This window comes from Lates calcarifer, linkage group LG11 (assembly GCF_001640805.2).
Source record: "Lates calcarifer isolate ASB-BC8 linkage group LG11, TLL_Latcal_v3, whole genome shotgun sequence".
NCBI lineage: Eukaryota > Metazoa > Chordata > Actinopteri > Centropomidae > Lates > Lates calcarifer.
This window is the reverse complement of record NC_066843.1, coordinates 8,823,995-8,847,542: the sequence shown is the minus strand read 5'-3', so window position 1 is coordinate 8,847,542 and position 23,548 is coordinate 8,823,995. Positions and strand designations below refer to the sequence as shown.

The following is a 23,548-nucleotide window of genomic DNA, read 5'->3' as shown; positions in this document are numbered from 1 at the left end:
CGAGTGCTTTTACAGCTCCATTGCCACCTCAAGTGAGTATGTGCACTGTAATCAGACTCCCCATCTGTGGCTGTCTAGGTGTCAAGAAGCTCTTTTGATAGCTCCAAAGTTCACACCATGTTCGTTTTTGACAAGTTCAACCCCCACCTCCCACCTTCTACCACATGACCAGTGGTGAAGCAAACAACACTAAACCTCTGGCTCATAAAAAGCAGGATTCATGGGAGGAAGTTCTGGGTTATCCAGGGGTAAGATGAGGATTTGTTTGCTGTAAAACCTAGGGTGGAGCACAGCGGTCAAGTACTGACTTGACATGGTCTCAAAGCTGTACTTCCTCCCAGTGAAGCACAGCAACTGGTAAAGAGTTAATAAGTCATCATGGGTCATATTACACGCTTCACTTTGTTCAAAATATTTCAAATCAATTTGTCAATGGAAGAAATTATGAGACAGGATGCTCTTAAGCTTAAATATGATGTGACATTAGACTTGGCCACAGCAACAGTTTGAGCATATACAGTACACTGAATTACACACTGTACGCATCAGCACATAAAGAACAAAGCAGGATAGAAAAACATATTGACGAGAGGAGTCATCTCTCTTCCCAGTGCAGCCTCAGAAAAGTCCATTGATTCCCAGTGTGAGACAGGAGGGCTGTACAAGGACAAGACTGTATGTCACACATTCATACCTCTGCCCCCTATTTCCCACAGGCACATCAAACCTCATAAATCTGGCCATAAAACTCTGCCCTCAACTAAGACAAACATTTAGAGGTAAACACAGCCACTAACACATTCCTTTGGACACAGACAAAATCTTATCTTTATTTTGGCTGTTATGGACATGAACTACCATGGGCTCATAAAGCTTGTTTGTCATAACCTCCTAATTAAAAACAAGCAGGGTGCATTCATTACCCATGCTGTACCCTTTCATGTAAACACATGCAAGTCCAGCGCTTGCCTCATTTCATGTGCAGTGTTTGTGGCTACTGCCCAGCGCAGATGGTCGGACCACAGCAGCCTCATGCTAAGCCTGCGAGGGTTCACAGGTCCCACTCGACCGCCGCTAAAGATGAGTGGTGAGTGGAGCTGACCGACCCTGACGGCTGTGGCTCACCAACGTCTGTTTGATCTTGGTGTAGCCTGCTAAGACAGGGTGTCGCACGATGCCTGTTGTAGGTTACAGAAGTTAGTTTTGATGCTCAAAGACATGGTAACAGTGGTTTTTTTTTGTAGACAAAAAAAATATCCAACACAAATTACTATTCCAAGGGAAGTATTTTTATATATAAAATTTAAAATGTAAAGAATTGATGTATTTTTAAAATAAATTATGGCCATTATTAATAGTTCTCACAGAAAATAACATACAAAATTGCACTGGTAAGAAATCATACAAATTTCCATGATAATATTCTGGATTAATTCCTAATTCACACACTATAAAAATTTCTGACGTGGTAATCTATGTGAACCCCAGGCTCTTGCTGAACTTTGACTCAGATTTGTGTTGGAAAAGTCGGTGAGTAGCAAAGACGAAGACGAGGGCAGTGCAGCTCTGTCGGCCATTGTGCTGCCTTCAGTTTAAATTAAGAAACTGTTGGTGTGCACTTGCCTCTTGTCTTAAGAAGCTTTTTTGAAAGATTAATTTCTTCAGACCAGGCTCTTAAAATGTAGGTCAGATATTGAGCTTTATTTTAGTCTGTTCATTATTTGCAGGAGGAGAGGAGAGAGGGAGCAGGAGAAAAGAGAGAGAGAGAGAGAGAAAGCCCTTTGAAAGGCGCAAAGTGCCTCTGAACCTTCTAGTCATCCTGTCTCTGGGTGGAAGTTGAGTTCTTGACACACTAAAAGTGATTTTTCAAAGTTTGTAGGGCACAAAGCCATCTTCAAGGCTGGCAGGTCTTTGATTCTGTGGTTTGCCATGATTTGTTTCTGATTAATGTGGAATCTGGTCCTTTCATTCATGTGGATACAGCCCTTCTCTTAACACACACACAGACATGCACTCATCCTCAGCCCTAACTCTGTCTCAACGCAGTCACACTGCGCTGACAGACCAAACGAGAGAGACGCCAACACACAGCTGACTCTGAAAAAAACTGCATCCCAGCACTGTAGGGAACACAGCCTGTTTTCCTCTGGTTTAACTTGTTTGGAGAACAAGGAAAGAAAAATGTCACCCCGAAGGCAAAATGTAAGAGAGTAAAAAACTTAGGGAAAGAATTTGCTAAATAACGGATTAGTGACTATCATACTACTGGAAAGTGGTTTCACTGAGAATTTACTGCATAGTGTATAATAAATTGCAGTTCAAGTCAGGCCATGGTACACAAAGGATGTTCCAGGTGGAATAACAGAACCTACCTATCATTTTATTTGCCTTTAGATATAAAATGCTTGCCTACAGGGCCAAGAGAAAATAAAAGTGTCAACACTTTTGTAAACTCCTGTGTCTTCACAGTCACAGCAGACTGTTGAACTTCATGCCCTCCCTGTCTCAGTTATATGGAAGTGGAAACTCATTTTAACACAGCATTCCTGAGCCTGACCTCAAAGTGGCATTCAGTACTATATCCATCAAAACTAAACCGCTTGTCATGGTGAAGGTGATACTGACAACGAAAAGCAGAGCACAGCAGCTTACACATCCTTCATCTTCAAGGTCTTCCAGGCCAGTCAGTCAGTCTCCACTCAGGTGGTTTGTGTCTATAGCATCTCCAGAAGGAGGTGTTGAGGAGTCCACACCACCTCTACTGGCTCCTTTCAGTGTGAAGGAGAAAAAGGAGCAGCTAAATTCCAAAGGTCTTTCCTGAACTGCAGAGCTCCTCGCTCCACCAGGTCAACTGAGACCAGCCACTCTGCAGAGAAACCTCAACTCAGCCTTGTGATCCCATTCTTTTAGTAACAACCCAGAGCAGGAGCGTTGGAATAAAGGTTGAAGAGTTTAACACATTCTTTTCACCATCGCAATCTGATTTAAAGCCTGTGGTGCTGCACCTGTTGGCACAATCTGGCTGTCAGGTTCACCATCTTGGTCATCGTCACTCATGAATAACACCCCAGAATATTGAATTCCTCCAGTATCTTCAAGTCTCCTCTATGCAGTCTCCCTTTTTCAGTCCATCACACTTGAAGGTCACACTCCTCTACAAACCACTCCCATGATCATCGGAGTTTGTTTTGTGATTAAGCCAAAAGGATATCATCTGCAAGTAGTAGAGGTATCAGATGACGCAAAACTAAAATCTCTTTAGAACTCCTCTGCTCCTTGATATCTTATGCAATAACTGGTCTGAAGTCTTAAGGAAATTTTGCCCTATAAAAACTATTCTGAACAAGTAAATCATAGAAATTTGAAATCATAAAACAAAGATCATTTCAAGTAATGAGTCAGAAAAAAGGCTACGTGCAGTCTATTCTCTGACTGTAATATAGTCATTACAATGATAATAGAAAATTTATCGCTGCAGAAATAATTGAATTAGTCTGCCTTGTCTCCCCTAATATAGAGCAAGTCCCAGTCCTCTGAGCTATGGGTCACTGGTTGGTGGAAATGCTTTACCAAGTGACCAAAGAGGAAAGCAAACTGTTTAACTGCATGACGTTAATAACTGGATGTAGCAGGGATAATGTCCCAGCACTGAAAATGTAGGATGACACCAACTAGAAAGTGCTTATGTGTCTGCCTGTGTATGTATTTAAGCAACGAGGACAAGAGTTACAAAGCTGAGCCATCCACCCACTTACATTAATAACCCTCCCACCCTTTCCTCTGTGTGCGCCGTTAAAAAGCAGGAGAGCTGGAGCTGGGCAGGGAGCAGGATCAAGTGGGTGGTCGTCTGCAAGCCCACTCAATAAAACATCTCTGTACATGAGGTTAGGAAATATCCATGGCCTTTGTTGAATCTAATATTTTTCGAAATACTTACATTTCTTCTCCATCCTTGAGGTGCTATGCTGTCGTCCTTTTAATTTTTCCACTATAATGATGCACTGCAAGTTATGGGCCCTTCAATCAGAGGCATTAATGATTAACTTAGTTTTATTGATGGATTTGGGTCTCAACTCTTCACAGAGGCACTGTTTTTTTTCCACCTCAACTTCTAAATTTGGTGGAGAAACATTTCAGAAAAGGGTGGGAATAGTAATTAAGTCTCACTGAGTCATAGAAATGCAATCCATATAAGTATCCAGCCTGGTGCACTAGGAATTAAAATTAAGATTAAAATTAAGTCTTCATTTGGAAATTTATAAAATTGACTTCCAACATTGGCAACATTCATTGCCATGCCCAGATAATATATAGAAAATGAGAATAAGAAAAATATTGGCAGTGAATGATATAAAAAAGGTTGGCAATGAACAATAATCCAGGGTTTTGCTGAATTCTTGTCTGCAACTTGACTTTTGGCATCAGTACGTGTTGGAGAATCATGAACCACTTGAGTGGATGCATGTTTTTCAGTTTACAGTTCTATATTTCTATGTTTAATGCATAGTTAAGACATGTTTGAAGCAAGCATGCCATATTTTGTTTTTTTCTGGGAATGCTGTCTGCTCAGAAATGCTGTCATATTACTTATGAATAGTACTATAGTGTACATGTTCTAGGATTTTTTTACTTTTTGTATCCAGAGGGTTAAAGGGGTTAAAGTTAATCAGAACATAACCTCATATTTTCTCAGTATAAATAATTTCACTCAAAACTATGACAGCTTGCCTGTCAGTGCTAACAATAACCCTAAAGTCCCTGGCTTGATAGGTTACTTTCTTTTAACAATATATGACGCCTGGTACACACTGACAGGTGAGAAGAGAAATTTGAGCCTGCTTATAAAAGCTGTTACACTAGATTGGAGGTATTTGATTTAAACAAACTCTGATGGGTCTGGAGCCTCACCTTCTCAATCTAGCACAGTGGCACTCAGCACCCTCCGCTGCTGATGTAAATTCAACACTCATTCACTGAAAAGTTAAACAGAATGTGACACGTGAAGGAAAACAACAGAACAAAGACAGTTTCTGCCCTATAGATGGGATGAATGACCTAGATAAAGCTCTCTCATGGTAAAAGACTGAAATTAATTCCATACTGCGAAACCTTCCTGCTCCCAATCGTCAGGCATTGGCTGAGACAGAGGCAGAGAAAATGGGAGCATCTTGATGGTGCACCTCGCCACTCCAAAGGCTTTGAGTTGTCATCAAGGGTAACCCAGTGAACAATAAATCTGCACAACTCTATAGATACTGGAGATATAAGTGATAATGCAATGGGAAGATCCTCCAGCAGCTATATGTAGTGTGCCAATGGCTGTATTGTGAAGCTACAGCAGAGCAGTTTCACCGTGCCGCAAGGAAGGAAAGAGAAGATCAGAGGAGGTTGTGTAATGGTTCCTCCACATAACTTCCACCAGCTGGTGTACACCCACAGAATGGAAAAACTGGGCTCTGGGGTTCAGCCTGTTGTCTCACGATGAGACTTAATGGAAGTCATCAAAGGGAAAAGCAGTGGAGAGTAAGGTTTTGAATGAATTACAGGATAATTGCTAAGGCTTTTAGATGTGGTATGATGGCAGTGCAGGGTTGGATAAGAAGGGAAAGGAGGAAGAAGAGTGGGAGGATACTGGGGCAGATTCCTGGTAGTTTGGTGGATCTTTGTGTGGGGGAAGCTTGACTTGGGATGCATTCTTTGGCAGCTCCGCTGTTTGGATAAATTAATGATTAGAGTTTGTTTGGTAGCATGCAGATAAACCATGAGCATCTGTGTTTCCCTGATATCATCTGACACGTTTCAACTTCCTGCCTTCTCTGCATCGGTGCAACAACTTGCCTTTAAAAGAGTGAATATAGGCCTAGCTGTAGAAAAAGAAATCAGAGCTTGTCATCTTGGTGACAATGAGTGACAGCACTCCCCTGATACCATGGCAACACAAGGAATTCGGCTCAATAGAGCCCATGACGAATCAAGACCTTGATGTTCACTGCTTTCCAACTGAGGGCAGCAGGGGGAGGGAGATCAAGGACAGAACTCATTCTGATCAGGAATACTTTTCAAGCTTTACATAAGAACTGAAATTTGATCGTAAGAGTGGATTGCATCCTTACTAGGAATTGATTTGAGGCCTGCTATTATGAATCATTAGTGGCTAGAAGTGTAAAGAGTGCATCAAGGTGAAAAAAAAGTGGTTTCACAGGCGGCTGTCAGTACTGTATATCATTTCAGTAAGTACTGCAATTTTGCTTTAACCCTTTGTAGCATTTAATTCCCCACTAGTAGTGTGTTGGGTTTACAATGTGTTGGGCCATGTTAAGACCATACATAGTTCTGCATTAATGTTATTACAGATACTGAAGGGGGAGATTCAGATATTATGCAGGAAGTCAGTTGATGTATACACTTGCTTACTTCAGTTCAGTCAGGAAAATGGAAAATGCAAAACTCAGATTCAAAGATTTCAAATTTGCAGCGCTAAGCCCACTTTAGCTAATAATTCAGGATATTCCAGGTGAGACTAATAGTATTCATAACATAGGATGCAGGCTGTCTGTCATCCCTGCAGTCTCTGTATTGAAGTTTTGCATCTGTTGTTAATAGTAATTTACTTCAGAAATCATCCAAATTTCAGATCGTTTTCCCATCTTTTTGTCTGCATACTTCTGTGAGATGCATGGACTGTCATCCTCAACACAGCCTTAAGCACCTGACAGCTGAGAATAACACAACTGTTTGACTAATACATTTAGTTCTCCTCTTGTGGCACCCTTAAAGAATATGAAATATTATATTCTAGTTGACATACTGAGCACAATCTTGTGGCCTGTTGAAAATAAGCACCAGGAATCAAAAATACTCAAGGAGAGATAAGTGATGCGTTTGTATGGATGAAAGATAAACAGAGTCTGGTGGAGGGACCGTCTTGGGAAATTCCCTGCTCCTGTTCTGGCATTGCTTTAATTTCCGTTTGATCCCAGGAGCAGGAGTTTAACGAACCAATTAATTGCAAAATCAGATTAAATCCCTGAAAGCCTTGAAATTATCTCTGTGTGAAGTGTTTCTCTGATGCTCAAGGCACACATATTATTGTCCCTAGTTCATTTTTATTGTTAGATCTCCATTATAAGTCTCTGCCGCTGTCCGCTGTGTTTTTATCCTTGTCCACAGCCATAATGAAATATGTTCCACATCATAACTTTATTAAATATAACGCCATGTTTGCTTGTCTCTGCCATGGCCAGAAGGAGCTGCCTTGTATTCAAAAGTTCTGTTTTAAAAATATCCTTATCTTTGGCACACACACACACGTACAGATAAATGTAACTGTCTGATCCTGGGGCCAGCTCAGACAGTACTATACCATCCACTCCAGATTAGCACCAGCTAAAGGGCAAGGATCCTCCTGCCTGGCCTTTGTGGAGGTTGCAGACAGACAACAGACCATGCAACAGACAGTCCAATCAGTAATCCCACGAGGGTCCCTCAAAACCCTCACCCCTGCAGGCCCAAATCTTGGATTATAAAGGTGACATTGGTCCATGGAGAGTAGGGGGCTATACACACCTCATTACAGAGAAAGCAGGATAAGCCTTGGAAAGCGCTGAGATGTCTGAGCTGGGTGGGGTCACAGGTGGTAGAGCGTGAGCACCTAATGCTGATTTTCTCTTGTCAGTCCTAAGTGAAAGATGTAATTTAAAGGAAATAAAAGTAGGTATAAAATGCTTCAAAACATTGTGTTGAATGAGATAAGCAAAGCAAACTGCTTATGCTTTTTCAAATGCTTTGACAGTAGTACAGTGTGCCAGTTTCAATGCCAAAATAGTTTTTTTTTTTAATTTGCAATCAGGGACTCAATGAGGGGCTTTGCTGAGGTAGGATAATAAAGTCATCACAATGGCATGCCACTGGGATTTGAAGAGGACTGGTCTGGCCTAATGGAGAAGTACCAAAGTGGTACCAGGCAGGCGGGCGACTGCAACAAATAGTGCTGGGAGACCACAGAATCAACATTAACAACAGAACTGCCTGTATTGGTTAGAGGGCACTTCTCCCTTCCTTCTTTCCCTCCTGGGAATCTCTGGTTACAACACGTTGATTTCACTGGTGGTGATGCAACCTCCCTTCTTCACAATATCACAGTATCTGTTTGTCCTCTAAACAATATGGACTGGTAAGATTTTTAAATGAAGTATTTAAGAAAGTATTTGCCTAATTGGAAATATTGGCAACGAAAACTTAAAGAACAACTTCAAAGCTCAAATTAACGTCCATGTTGAGTGCCATATGTGAAGTCTAATAATCTGATTGGACAACGCTTGAAGCCCAAGCCCTTTGAGAACCATGGTGAAATCAGCTGCTCTGCTTAAGATTAATTGTTCGAAGACAAAGAGCAAGAGGTTTGGTTTTCCAGAAACTAGAACTGCAACAAAGGATCCAAAGTAAACAAACTTCCTCCAGGGATGACAGGAGAATATTTTCAAGTGGCATAATACCAACAGTTTAAAAACACTGACAAGCACATGATGTAAAGCTATGCTAATGCTTGAAGGCTAATTAGAGTCAAAGCAATTACTACATGAAAAAATGTGATTAAAAGGGGGTCTGAGGACTCTTTACCCATCTGTTTCAGCCCTTAATTAGCTAAAAATAAGCCACAGAGCAAGAACATTGTGAACATGAGCAGCATGAAAAGATGTCAGAGACTTGATTACAAATGATAACAGTCACAGTTGTGTGATGTTAAAGGACAAGGTCTTGACAGCTAAAACAGTAAATAATAATACCACATCTAAAGAGAATGGTAACTTTGAAATTGGAAATGGAAATTCTATTTTCCACTGCATTGTCTTTTTAATATACTGAGCCCAGAAGCCACAATATCCGCAACAAAAAATAAAACATTTGGGTAAATAGATTTTTGTACTAAATCACATTTGGACATGAATAGCTCTGCTACATTAGAGCAGATGCCTGTGGAGTCTGTCATATTATTGTAATAAAAACATGTTGAGAAGTGTTTACTAACTCTGTCTGTTAGGAAAAGTCATTTGTGCATCTGAGGTGATGCACAGTAGCGGCACACCACAATCTGACAGCAGTGAATTGAATTCAGCGCTTAGATTTGACTTGACAAGCCCAAGGTGCCGGTGTTTTGTGAACAGTTTAGAAAAATATATGCTTCGTTTTCAAATGTAAACTCTCACCCATGTTTTACTTGAAGTTACATAAATCAAGTTGGTTCCACACGACACTAAGGAGCCCTTCTGGGAGAGGGATTAGATTTGGATTAGCTATGTCAGCATATATATGTCAACTCCAAGTCTACTGTCTCAGATTAATGCTCGCCCTTCCTATCGGATTAGGATTAGAGTTTGGACAATGCAGAATAAAAGATTAAGGACCAGAAAGGAAGGCAATTGTCTTATTAAACTCTAAAACAAAGTTTACTAAAGAATGACGATCCCCTAGTTCTTTCATCAGGCCTTTGACAGCGTTCAGTGATGTATACCTCTGGTATTTAAAGAACCTTCAGCTACATTGCAAGTGACTCAACCAAATGAATAGTACTGAACATTTGCCATTCTTTAACCTTTCTCAACCTCTGTGATCTTCTTTAGATTCTCAAAGAATATGTTGTGCTAATGAAAAATGATTTCCTGACAATTTTCAGAGGACACTCAGAACTAAAAATACAGATAAGCTTTGAAATAGACTTAACATCCTGTTTGGCTATTATGTGCTGCATAACCTTTTAGAGTAAAAGAGAAATGCTCAGGGCCAAATACGAAAAAAGTAACAAAAGCTCATTTAATACCGACACAGTGAACGAAGAAACTAACATGACTAAATTAATATTTTTGAAGCTGTTTCAACAGTCTCTATCTTACAAGCGCTGTAAGAACAGAGGAAGACACACAGAAGAAGTATTAGAATTTGTGATTTCTCGTTTTTTTTTAGGTATTTTACACCGTCATGCCTCTGTAGACTGAGTTATATACTATGCACCTGAGATATTTTTGGTTTAGAGTCAGCCTGGCACCTCTGCTTGTCATTCCCTCTTCTACCTCTCAGTTGTTGCATCCTATCCGTCATGTCACATAAAGGCTAAATTGTTAATTTTGCATGGTTATTTTGGAGAACCTGACTAAATTCCTGAATCACTGACTTGACAGGACTCAGCCCACAATTGACTTAAATGTAGAGTGGTTGAACGATTTGCAATCATTTCAGCAGGCACAGACCAAACGTGTTTAAATCACTCTGCATGACTGACATCTTGGCACAATACAAAGACTTTTCAGTGACATTGTAATGAGGCTACAGTTCATCCTGCTGCCTGCACCCAAACTCCAAATTTTGTGTACATCTGTTCTCTAAACTAAACAGCCTGCTGTTCTGTGATGTTTTATTTTCTTTCACTTTTATACAGCAGCTCTGATTCTATTCCCCAGTGGTAGCTGCCAAGTGGATGTGTGAAGTCGCTTGATGCTCAGGGCTGCCAGGTGTCTATTTTCCTTGTCTTCCCAACCTTCAAACAACAGCAGCCTCCCTTACAACAGCCTGGAGGGATGTGTGTTAACAGCAATTCCCCAGTTGGGAGCCTAGCAATTACTGCACCCCTCCTCTATCCCTGTAATTGCAATGGGAGCTGCTTCCTGAGTGATCAGACTCCTAGCTGCCACCAGGGAGACTAGCTTCAGCACCTCTGGCAGGCCCAGGTAAATGAGGGTGTTTTGCTGGAGAGTTAAATAAAGCTTGTTCATTAATAGAGTGGGGTGATTCGTATCTCGCTTGAACCATAACCTTTGTTCAGCGGCTAGCTGGTGCTGCATGATGGATGTGACAAGTTGCTTTGCGAGCGCATACACAACCTGTGGCGCCTCCTTAAAAATATGAGAGAACATACGTATAGAAGACACTAAATGTGGAATCAAAACAAATATGTGCAAATATGAACAGACTAGCTCTGCAACTGTGGATTCTATTATCAGGAGAGTAATCAATTATGCTGCTGCTTCGGGTCATGGCTCAAAGAAAAAACCAAAATAAAAGGAGACGTACCTCATGTTTACATACACATGAACACATTTAAACAGGCGGCTTGAAAACCGATCTCACCTCATATTGTGGAGTGTTAAGTGTCACCCAGGGACATAAGGAATGACAGTTTTTCATAATATATCTCTTCTCCACATGAGAAACCTGACACTCTCATATGTGGTTGTCGGGGTCATGGCAACAACCAACCCCCACCCCACCCCACTGGTGGCGGTGACAGGCTGAGACAGCTAAAAGTAGTTAACAGCGCTACGCTAATTAGCCTGTTAGCGCAATAATGTGCAAGATGGTGAATTAGACACAGCAGTACACCTTTGCCTGCAGGGATCCAGAAATCTATACAGGTGAGGAGAGGGTGCTGAGTTAAAGAATAACACAAGTTCAGCATATTCAGCAGGTAGAACAATGGATTTTGCCTGTTTTTCTTAATGATGTAATGAATGCAAAGATAACAAAGGCCTGAGTTATATGATTTTTGGTAAAACATATTTATTTCTTACTTCATAAAAATGACATGACTGCACCTTTTGATCAACTTCTCAGTCAAACTGCTTCATTTCCATATTTGCAATGTGTACAGCAAGGTAGTGCCTCAACAACAATGGGGTCGCAGTGCGTCATTATGAAATGATGTCTGTTAAAATGCTGACACAAAAAAGGTTGAATAAAACTCAACCATACATGAAACTTAAATATCAACTGAGGGTAGGTTGGTTTTAATTCTCTCCAGCTATAACTGAAAGTAGAATACAAATATTTAAAGAAACACTTGTTTTCATGTGGCCATCACTCTGTCAGCTCATGTATCGTGGGTGTAGGGCATCATTATTACATCTAGTATCACCTGTGGTTAAAACCACTGCACAGAATGATCCATATGTGCCATCTCCGCACAGATCAGTGAATGTGACTGAGTCACATGAATCATTTTCTGTTTGGAGAGAGCAATAAATGATTGGGTGTTATGAAACCTGTACGGCAGGTTTCTGGGAAAAGGATAAGAACATCCCAAAAGTATCGTGACAGCAGCCTCTATTGGATCCCAATCAACATTCCTTCGTAGAAACAATATAAATAGTGGTTAAGTCCAAACATTGCAGTGGAAATTTATATTATTATATTAACTTGAAGTTGGTTCGAGGGTCAACCATAAACTTACTGCCATTAATGGATCAATGTTTTATTGCAGTGCTGGAGAGATCAAGGCAGTGCCATCACTCAGGTCTAATTGACATGATTAGGAGCTATAACTGTATTGATCCACCTGGCAAGTGGCACTGGATCAACTGAGGCCTGTATCGACCTGACTAAGTGGGTCCATAGACCACTGAGGGTCAGGCAAATGTTAAGGGGACATTACCAGTTGTTTGTTAAGTTGGATCTCATTCAGCTTAAGGTGAAGCAAAAGCAGCATTTGGGAAAGTGAAAGAAAAGAGAGGTTGTTCTCCACATGAAGCCAAAATTATAGTTGAAAAAGAAGGATACTGACCCTGCTCGTAATACCCGTAAAAACATTGTGCTTTTATAAAAATGTTTATGTATGTAATGAGAATTAAAACTGGACAAAAACGTGTGTAGTGGATCATGAATAAACCTGGTTAGGCAGCTTAGTGAGCTAATATCATAACAATAAATTATCATAAAATAGACTTCTGAACTTTTTACATATCCACCAAATACTGTACATACACTGTATAACAATATCTCCAGAATGATAAAATTATTTAAGAAAAAAAAACACAGACAAGGAACCAGCATGAGTCCATCATCAAAGTTTTCATCTCAGTCCCAGCCAAAGTCATGACCAGTCATCTGGTAAAACTTGCTATTAAAGGGTTTATAAAAGTCCCGTAGCCTCTGCACCACCTCTGGGTCAATATTAGGATGGGTCCTGCCTTTGGTTTTGCCCAGGCAGTGCGGCTTGCTGTTCCCCTCGGGTCTCTTAAGGCAGGGGAAGCCCTTTGCTGGGTTGAAGTGGAAATGCTTGTCCGTGACCACCCTCCTGAGCCCAAGAAAGTCCTGAACGCGAGCCATCTCACCCGCGGGATCGCTGATCAAACGCTCTCCACTAACAAACAGCAGCTGCTCCATGGGGAAGAACTGGAGCCAGCGCTCGAGGTGCTTGGCATACATGCCGATTTGAACGGCGCTCCACGTGGTGTCGATCAAACCCGCCGACATGTTCTTAAAGGTCAGGCTCTCGAAAGAGGGGATGTCCGGCTTCTTGGAGCGGGTCTGGGTGTAGTCTGAGATGGCTCGTGTGACAGGATCCCGCACGACTACAATCAGCTTTGTGTCTTTGGACATGGTGTAGATTCGAGCAGGGACCTCCTTGGTGACATAGTAGCTGGGGGTCTTCTCCATGGTCAACTGGCCCTCTGATGACTTGGGCATCAACTCCCTGCATAGGACACAAACACACTTCTTTATATCTGCACTACAGGCACTGTATGACACAAAAAACAACTCTGCACCATCATATTCTGTTCATCACCACTTTTTAAACCCAACAACTTACAAAAAGCTCCCATAAAGGAACATGATTAACATTGACACAGTCTTGCCAGATTTAAAATACTGTCAGGCAGTAGGTAGTCAATCATCATCATGACGACAGTTGTAAACATCATGAGCAGCATTAACAGAGTCTGTGAGTGTACCTAAAGTGACAGGGACTGGTAGGTAGGGCAGGAGTGCAATCAATCATGTGTTTTTGCATGTGAGGACAATACACAGTTCATGACATGTTCCAAACACAAACCCTAAAGGAAGTCATTCATCTCCTGCTGCTGCATTTAATCTACCGTAAGACCTCAATCCTCTTTCAGACCCTGCAATCCTCGCATTGAAATATTCCACACCTTCGTTACATTATACAAAAGATGGTTTAACTCTGAATAGGCAGTATTATGCTTCTTAATGTCACCCCAAGACATATGACTATGACTGCACCTTTCTCCTCATATTTGTGGGTAATTTAGTGTAAAATGGGAAGATTTGGAGAGGCCTTGCATTCCTTAGGAGAAAATGCAAAGCTCTGGAGCTGTCTCTTCCCATAACTGCATATTCTTCTTGACCCTGCATGGCTCTGGTTGATCATAATATAGCCTGTTAACTGCAGCCCTGACTGGATAATGGCTAAAGTGAGCCAAGGGGGATTAGGACTAAGCCAAACACCCCAGAACATTAGAGGCTGGTTGACTGCCTCGTTGGCTGACTGGGTGGCTGGCGTGTCTCTGGAGAGAGAGAGGGAGGGACAGAGAGAGAGAGAGAGAGAGAGAGAGAGAGAGAGAGAGATACGTGGCCACAGCGATGGGAGTCAGCTTTAAGTAGTTAATCCACAAAGCAACACAGGAGAAAACCAGTTGCTTCTGGACACAATAACACAAACTCAAGTACGGTCGAACGTAACCCGATATAATACGTTAATGTTTGTGCTGAGACTATGTCACAGAGATGTTCATTCAATTCCATGCAATATTGTTTGGGAGTAGCTGAGGTGTTGTTGCATCAGGGTGCATTTAATAGGAAAATACTCCTCATCCACCCAACCCAACAACACAATGTCATCCAATTCAATAACACTACTCAACAACAATTGTCATTAGTGTATCCCAGCTCCCATGTATTCTTCAACTGCTATGAACACTTCCCTACTGTGAATAACACAGAATGTGTAACTGGTTTTTACATATGTAAAAAGACTTGTGCAACCAGAGCTTAGGAAAGGAGCTGAATGTCTTTGTTTATCCTGCTATATGTGAGTCATGATGTGATGTCATGTGTTCGTAAGCATCAGCTCCCAGCATACCTCATGTGGGTCTAAGTCAGTTAAAATGTAAATCTTCAGTTATTACAGTATTTGGTAATATCTCATGTTTGGATAGTGAGCAGCTGATATAAATGGAACAACAGGAAAGCAGAGGAGCCATGTCATTAAAGTGATTACCATAATTTCCAACCATCTGTTGGTACACGCACAAGGAGGCTTCAATATCCTTCTCCAAACCCAGCAGCTTTCATCTTACAAATTTATGTGGTGGAAACGAGCAGAAAATGGTCTGCAAGATTTCGCCATGTAGAGTGCTAGGAAAACAGCTCTAGTGATTGTGGGAAAAGTAGGCATCACCCATACCTTATTAGTGTCATACAAACACACAAGGGGTCCGCTTTCTTATGCAATTTCATCATCCAACGTCACCTGCTTTTTTCTTCCTTTCTATGGAGGTCTTACACATTTATTCCACTCTTGTCTCCCTAAGAGCCTTGGCCACCATTGTATATGGTGGAAATACCACAAACCTAATCAAGGTAATAGGTACGAGATACACAAACAACTCTATCAGAACCCCCTCTGCAATTATCTCCTGCATCTCTTGGATACACACAAGCGGAGCACTGTAGGCCTTTCTCGGGGGCCTCGAGGGACATAAAAAACTTACTACCAATCAAACTTTCCACTTAGTCCCCGAGCAAAACAATCTGTGTGAGACGCACATGCATTATTCATCTTAGCAGAGATAGAGCACGGCAGAACATCTCTGACTGAGCGAGGAGTGAGAGAGTTGCCTTAGGGGGGCAGATGTAGCAAGCTTTCACAATTTGTTCTGCTTAATAAACAATGTCGCCTGGAACCAATAGGTTTGAGCGCATCCTCATCTATCAATCAGCCATGCAACAAATGTCCACAATATGGTGACTCTTGCCCCTTCGTGAATTTTGCGTATTTATATTTGGCTTCATGAAGCCTTAAAACAATGCTTTACTCTGAAATTGTAACATCTAAGTGGGCTGTTAATGTATTTTCAAAGTTGTAAAGCAAGGCATACTAAAAATAAATCTATAATGATGCTTGCACTTACAAATAAACACCCTCTGCCCTCTAACCTGTCCTGTTAAACTCGCAGGAGAGCAGTGCGGCTGGGAAGATAACGGGGAGGGAGGCAGCAAGGAAGACGGTTAAGAAAACAAGATAAAGCAAGAGAGGAAGGAGTGGAAGGAGTAGAAAGAGGATTAGATGGAATCAGGTGCGCCGTTGGAGGATGGAGACTGCACAGGTCGACCCCTCTGACCCTGAAGGCTAAGTTTACGTTTTTAAGTCAGCTGCTGGATCAGATGCTGCGTCTGTGTTTTCCTGCAGCGGTAGCACAAGATAGATCACGCCCACTACAACCTACAGACAGATATTAAACCAGGAGTGGTGTAGTTGTTTAATTTGCCCCATGTTTTGTCAGCCCGGGCAGGCGGGTGTGTCTGTAAAACTGGCTGCTGTGGAGACAGCGTTTGAAGGCTGGTGCATTGTTTACATTCACTGCTATCAGGTAAGCAGGTTCAAAGGTGGGAATTCACAGCGTCGCTTCGTGTGGCTGCTGGCTGATGCCCTCTGTAATGAGTTCACCAAAGTAAGTAAAGAACAAGCATAGTGCAGAAAACCCCCAACAGGACTTGTATGTCTTGTATTCGGTGGTATTCTGCTTGACTGACTCTAATTGGCATCTATATTTCAGCTCTTCAGACCCCTGTGACAAGGGACTGCTCCAGAAAAAAAACCTCAGCATTATCTAATGTCATGATGAGTTCTAATCTTGCGCTGCAGCTCTGAGAGGGGTTGAGCTGCTGTGGGAATTGCTCCTCTTCTCAGAGAGGATGAGAGGTGATGGTATGCAGCCACTTAGAATAATCAGACCAATTTACTGTGAGACAAGTTCCAGGCAGAAATCAAAGAGGAGAGCAACTTTAGGGACGGAGCTCTCCAGCCACTGCAGCCCACCTTATCATGCATGTGAAAGTCACCGTCATCATGAGCTTTACGCTCAGGACCTTCCTATATTGATATTGAACAGCACTTAGTGTCTCAACAGCACTTCTGGACAACAATGAGAAAGGTTTTTTTCCCATCCTCCATTATTACTGTCAGTATTCACAACTCAAGGCCACCTGGCTGTCTGATGGAGACAGGCCGATTTTGAAAAGGGGAGGGGGAGGAGGTGGAGGAAGGAACAGTGTGTGAGGCATTCTGGCTTCCTTCACACAACTGTCAGCCTTGCATTAACACATAACAATTCTGACAGTCAGTTGTTTATAGAGCCAGAGAGCAATTTTTTATCAAGGGCGGCAGTACTGGAAAAATGTAAACCAATCACACTTAACGTTGATCACGCTCCAGGTAAAGTGATTATGAAATAAGTCATGAGGATTGGTAAAATCAATACCAACGTGTGTAGATATACAGCTCTCAGCTGCTGCTTTAGCTGCTGTGTTAATAAATAACTACAGTCTGGGAGGCTTTGGAAAAATGGAACCAACAAAATATGATCCAACTAAAATAAGTGTTTCATTGTGTCACCAGTGAACAGGTTGTATTTGTCTGATTGTGTTTTAGATGACAGTTCAGAGGGATAATCAACAGGTGGGACTCTGACTTTAAAGATAAAATAAGCAGCTGATGCTATCAGAGCTGTAGATTATCTATATGAGCTAGAGGTCATTACTGCCACAGATCAGGAAACTGCAGGGAGATCCTGTACCAGCAATAAAAACTCAAGCCATTGCTGAATTACTAATAGCATCCAACTTAAAGGCGAACTCCACTGATTTTACACACCCTGTATGGAGTGCTACTGCATATCTGCAAGAAGTTTGGATAAAGCAATTTGTTACTCCAGAGGTGGATGTGCAAAATCTGATAAATTGAAGAGTTTGAAAGTGGTAAGAAATCTGTGTGGCGTCAGTTTTGACTGTCCATGACTGCTTTAACAAGCAGCACCATTAACCTGAACCCAAACTATGACCCAGAAATATGACAAGAACATGACACAGTACAAGTGAAACTATGAGTAAGTGTGACACATCGCTTTGGAGAAACACTAACCATCATAATCAAGTGAGTTTCAGCAATTCAACAGTTTCTTGGAATGAGGTAGTTGAGGAATCCTGAACAAACAAAGGAACAGAAACAGTCTTCAGAGAAACCAAGAGAGTAGTTGACATATAGTTTTACACATACAGTTTTAACTATACTCTGGTACAGGCAACAATGTCAGGCTAATATATTAGCAAAAAGCAAAAACACTTGACACGTTGCCTAAATGCAGTATTGCTTTTGCATTGGCATTACGAATTCAGGGTGCAGTTGGAAAACAAATAAAAATCACCTCATACTTGACTGTAAGTGAGAAAAGTGCATGTTCAGCTCATGTTGTGTGTATTTGAAACACTGTCACTTCAGTAAATATGGCCATTGTTTAACTTTTACCTCCACAATTTTGATGATACGATGTTAATGGGATAAGAAAATTCTTTGCATTTAATATGCGTTTCCAACCTATGCAGTGGTTGGTACAATCAGGTAATTCCCCGCAGACTCATGCTGGTCTGAGAGGATCAGCAAAAGCAAACAAGACTTCAAAGAAGCCAAACAAAGATAGCTGAGGCAGATTGGCGCTTTCTAGAGTTGCTCTGACTTGCTGTCAAGGAGTCTCTGCAGCGGAGAGAAAGACAGAGGCAGGAAACAACACATTCTCTCTGAAGATACTACGAGAGAGAGAGAGAGGCGAGGAAGTCAACAACTCAGGGGAATATGATGGAGTGAACTTGCTTTGTTTTTAGTGTTTCCAAAGTGCTGTAATAAGTGCTGCGGTTTGACAAATTGCCTCAAGCAAAAACTCAGGGGGGTTGCTGCAGCAAATTAAATCTTCAATCTCCAAAAATGGGGAGGGGAGGTGCACATTACCAGTACTGACAATCTAGTGGACTTATTCAAAGAAGTCTAGCGTCATTTTAGTCTGTCAGAAGAAGCGATGAATGAATTAGATGTGGTCAGATTTGCTTTTTGCAGGACGTGGAGTTTTTAAGATGCAAGGTTTTGTAGTAAAAACTTTAAGAATGGTTGAAACAACAGCTAGCGTGCGTGACTTATTTCTTTGCAGCTTCTCATTACTAACAGACTTCTTTTCCCGTCAATGTGCTGACACGTTAGTTTAAGCTGGGAGATACCTATATCGAGAGCTCTCTCACTTGCACCAATCCCCCTGTGTCCTTGCAAAGAGCCAAAATTGTCGAGTAAGCAAAAAAAGCCAACAGTGGACTCAAATGAACCTACTCCTGGGAAAACGCAACTTTCCACGCACAGATCTCTGAAAGTCAACTTTCAGGCTAAAAAAAAAAAGCATAGTGTAGTGTTTGAGTCTTTTCTTGGGCAGGTTCCAATGAATGCTCTTTCTGATGAACTCCTGCTGGGCTTCGTCAAAGGGCACTTTCACCCTTCTGAGCGCATTTGCATACAAAGTGAAGGCAGAGAAAACATGTTTCACACTAATTGTCTGCTCTTTTATTGTCCGGGTTAATGCAGACCTCAGGGGTTCTCCAGCATCCCCTTTCATTGAGCTCCATAATACTGTTGCGCTTTCTAAAGACTCACTTTAAATTTACTGCCCTCTATCTGCCACTGGCTTGCATCTAAGCTTCCCTGGGGCTCTGAGGAGGATTAGGCCATCTTCTCTGACACCCTCAGTGAGTTAGTAAGAAGGCTGCTCATTGTTCTATATATGGAACCTCAAGAGGAAAAACACGATTTTGACAATTAAGTCACATCTACCGTGTAGAACTCAGAGGACCTTGAATTGAGCGTGCATTCAGTTGATGAGCAGTTAACCTGTCTCAAAAAGATGTACAGAAGGAAGTCAGAATTATGCTGGTTTTGAAGAAAGGAGGGGCCGAGGAGGAAGCTTTTCCCACGGCTTTTTGGGAGTTGCCTCCAGTGCTCTGTGTGAGTAAGTGTGCACAATTGCCTGCCTGCTTCTCTCTCTCTCTCTTTTTTTGCCTATGAGTGAAAACGTGCTGCATTGTGGTTGGTGTCCTGCTGTGCGTGGGGGCCTCTTCTCTATGTGGGGCTCCTGCAGGATAGACACACCAATCACAGCAGATAAATTGCATGGGCACAACTCAATGCCACCACAGGGGCTGATAAGCCCACCCAGAGGACTGCTCCTCTCTCCGAGCGACTGCTCACCATTAGTCCGGGGCGATGAAGTGAAACATATGGGCAAACAAATCAACGGACATCCTCGCCTGGCTTTATGCTCTTAGCTTGTCTCCTCTAAGACTTACTTCTGATCAAACAGGGACAGAGGATTGCATGAAGAAATCTTTTTAACAGGCCTCCAAAAGGTGTGCCAAACAGCTAAGACATCACAGAAAAGTGCTCACTTATGAAGTGTTGTGTGGAAATACTCGTTCGTCCAACGACGACATACTCCACCTTAAAGCCGTCCTGGCTTTTCCTGAGCTCCACCAAATGATCATTAAGGGTTGACTCAATGTTATGGTGCTCTGCTGTATGGGGTCAATCTGTGGCCCAGTGCCCTCGCTGTGACAACTCAAGCCAAGTTGTTTTAATTAGCCAGGTCACCTTTCTGGGACAAGAGACCTTCATTATATGTGTCTCATGATGAAACAGTTTCCCACATCCCCTGGCTGTGTGCTTGCCAACGCGAACAAGAAGTGGGCACATCTCAATTATATACAACTTCTTCTCACCACTTACATAATATTTCATCACATGCATTTTTAATGAGAGCTGCTATTTCATTTAGACGTGCCTACTCATGCATCACTTGACTTAGTGCAATAAGTAAAAAAAAAAAATCGTCAAGCGTGAGACGATTTCAATTTGTTCTTGTTGCTCAGTCTGTAGAGATGGACAAAAGGCTACTCTTCACAGACTGATCATCCAAAAATGTCCCTAAACCTGTCCGGAAATTCTTAAAGGAGCTTAAGCAAGAAGCCCTTTGAACAATGCTTCGCTTCCCCTATTGTAGCTTTATGGAGCCAGCTTTGAAACAGCGTGTAGATCCTTTGACATTTCCTGTTAATCCCTCGGCTCAGTCAAATGGACACTTGAAACAGCACCATCTCTTATTAACAATGTGGTTGCTCTGATGTAAAGCGTACGGTGCCGAGCCATTTGCAGGGCAAACATTTTGGATGCGTAACAGATCAATCATTTTCTCTGAATGTAGTGTGTTTGTGGTTTATTTCTGCTAAAAGGAGCAAGTTGTGTAATCGTGCAGCTGAGTCAATAGTAAAGAGGTTGTGTATTGAGATGTGAAATGTGGTACACGGACAACAGTTGCCATGACAGAGAATTCAATAAAAATGTTACTTTATGCATTGCTGAAGGTGTAAGCAGCCTCAGACGCCTGATCTCTGCTTATGACATTGATTTCTTTTGGATTGAAGATTAAAACAAATTACTGCCACTGAATCAATACCCTGGAACTCATAATCTTGAATCACGCTCCCAGGGTGTTCAAGAATGACAGCATGATGTAACTTGCAGGCTCCTAACTAGAAACCAAAGGCTGTTTATTTGAGGTGCAGAGAAATCAGGTCAAATCTAAATGAAAGTTCTGCCTTATCTTTTTCTACCTGGTGCCCCCCTCCTCCCCATACACACACCTCCCGTCCTTGTCAGGGAGCCACAGAAAGTCTCAATCCAAGGACAGATGTATAAAAATTCCCGGAACACTGAGTGAAGGTTGTGCAAACAAGCAGAAAATCAATCGTGCTTTGTAAATGAACACGACTGAAGAGAGCTGCCTAAAATGTTAAACTGAAAGTTTTAGTCTTAGTAGAAATGTGTGTGTGTGTGTGTGTGTGAGAGAGAGAGAGAGAGAGAGAGAGAGAGAGAGAGAGAGAGAGACGTTCTGCTCTGTTCGTTAAAACTTTACGGTTTATCATCTAGATGTTGACATGGCCTGGTTTTGCTTTTCATACTGAGCACATCAACAGTTTGTTGGGTATTTTACATAATGCCATCACCTGAGGTCCTTATCAGCAGTGTTTTATGGCGTGGCAAAACCAACAGCTGAGATTTGGTTTCATTTCATTATATATAACAATAAACAGCTCCTACAATGTGTTTACTGTGAATTCCCTGTTTTTCAGAAACAGGTATAAATCATGTATACTTCACTCATGTTTTGTTGTTGCAGTGACATCAAGATTATATTGAAAGTTAACATTTCCAAAGAAGGAACAACGATTTTGTATTTTATGAGTCAGCCAGAGCCTCCAGAGAGCCTTCATGGTTGCGATGCTCTTGGGCAAGGCACTACAGGCGCTTGAACGCCAGCATAAATGAGAAAATGTGTGAAAACGTAGCATGGCCGTTTAAGAGACAGCTACAGTTTAAAATAGATCCCAAGTATCAGCGTGATGTACCTGTACCACTCCAGTCCCTTGTCGTAGTTGCGGTCGAAGAAGTGCGGCTCGGCTCCGACCGCTCTGATGTCTGGATGCAGACGCAGGAACTCCAGCAGCGCGCGGGTCCCTCCTTTCTTCACCCCGATGATAATCGCCTGGGGCAACTTTTTACTTTCCGACTCATTGAGGAAACCTGACATGGCATTATCATCCAGCGCCTTCGCCTCGCCTCTAATTTCATCCCACTCTTCTCCTCTGCTGTCCAAATCGTTCTCGTTATTCAGTAAGTCCCTGGACGCCCCTAAAGAGGAACCCTGATTGTCAACTTCTGCGTCGCTCTCGTGCCTGGTCACCGAGCCGTACGCCAGGTTCGGCATAGTTGAGCAGTAGCCAACGCAGCAGTAAATCATATACACCCAAAGGGACAGCATTATGCAGAATACGAAGAGTTTGTTTTTCACGTGGGATGATGGCACAACATGTAGGCTGTGTAAAATCGGACTATATTCCATAAGACCGCCGTGAAAAAGTTATATTCCGGTTAACAGGCATTTTGGCAAAGGCGCCTCACTCGTCTGCCATGGCTCAGATAGTGGACAATCGGTGCGCAGTTCCCCAAATTGTATACCCTGTATGGGAACTGATACTGGATTGTAAGTCGCGCGTTCACCTCCCGTTTCACTCCTAGGTCTGTTTGAAGAATAGAGTGGATAGTTTTATTCTCAAAGTTAAAGTTAAAATAAAAAGAACAGTCAGTGAAAAAAAGATATATCGCCAGGGGAGCGACGCGCGCGTCAGGCACTCAGTTTAGTCTCCCATCACTTGCTCTCAGTGTGTGAGCGCTCACAAGGCAGCACCAAGTTATCTACACCAGGCAACAGTGTCAAGGGAGGCAGAATATGGAATGTGTACTTCCGGTACAACCTTTCAAAGTAAACCAGTTGTTGAACAGGTGGTAGAGAAAGAAAGGATATAAAAATATTTATGTAGTAGGCTTCATAAATTCATATGTTAGGTATACCTTTTTGTTTGATACACACGTTTGTTGTACAATGTTTTTTATATCAATTTAATTACAGCCATGTATTTTTACAGAGAGTAAGGCTACATCATTACTGAAATCTTATGGCAATGCCCGTTATAACGTGAATTTTCTCTGAATTAATTCAGGTTAATTGAGCATAACTGCGCCACAACAATCATTCATTTGTTGTTATGTTCAAATATATGGTCCAATGTAATTAAGGAAACAGCTGTTTGCACATGTACATTCTTGTCTGTG

At 41.9% G+C, this 23,548-nt stretch overlaps 1 protein-coding gene across 1 annotated transcript; it reads right to left on the bottom strand.

The window, feature by feature from the left end:
* Window positions 1-11,525: 11,525 nt before the first annotated feature.
* On the bottom strand, window positions 11,526-23,113 carry hs3st3b1a (heparan sulfate (glucosamine) 3-O-sulfotransferase 3B1a). Its single transcript, XM_018704734.2, has 2 exons — window positions 22,285-23,113; window positions 11,526-13,462 (listed from the first exon to the last, which is right to left on the bottom strand). The coding sequence occupies exons 1-2, from the start codon at window positions 22,776-22,778 to the stop codon at window positions 12,844-12,846; spliced, it is 1,113 nt and encodes a 370-aa protein (XP_018560250.1). The 5' UTR covers window positions 22,779-23,113; the 3' UTR covers window positions 11,526-12,843.
* Window positions 23,114-23,548: the final 435 nt, after the last annotated feature.

Excerpts from the sequence above, each read along its gene's own strand:
- hs3st3b1a (XM_018704734.2), bottom strand. The coding sequence starts at position 22,778 with ATGGAATATAGTCCGATTTTACACAGCCTACATGTTGTGCCATCATCC. Across the intron at positions 13,463-22,284 it reads AAGGGACTGGAGTGGTACAG|GGAGTTGATGCCCAAGTCAT; the intron begins GTACATCACGCT and ends TGTCCTATGCAG.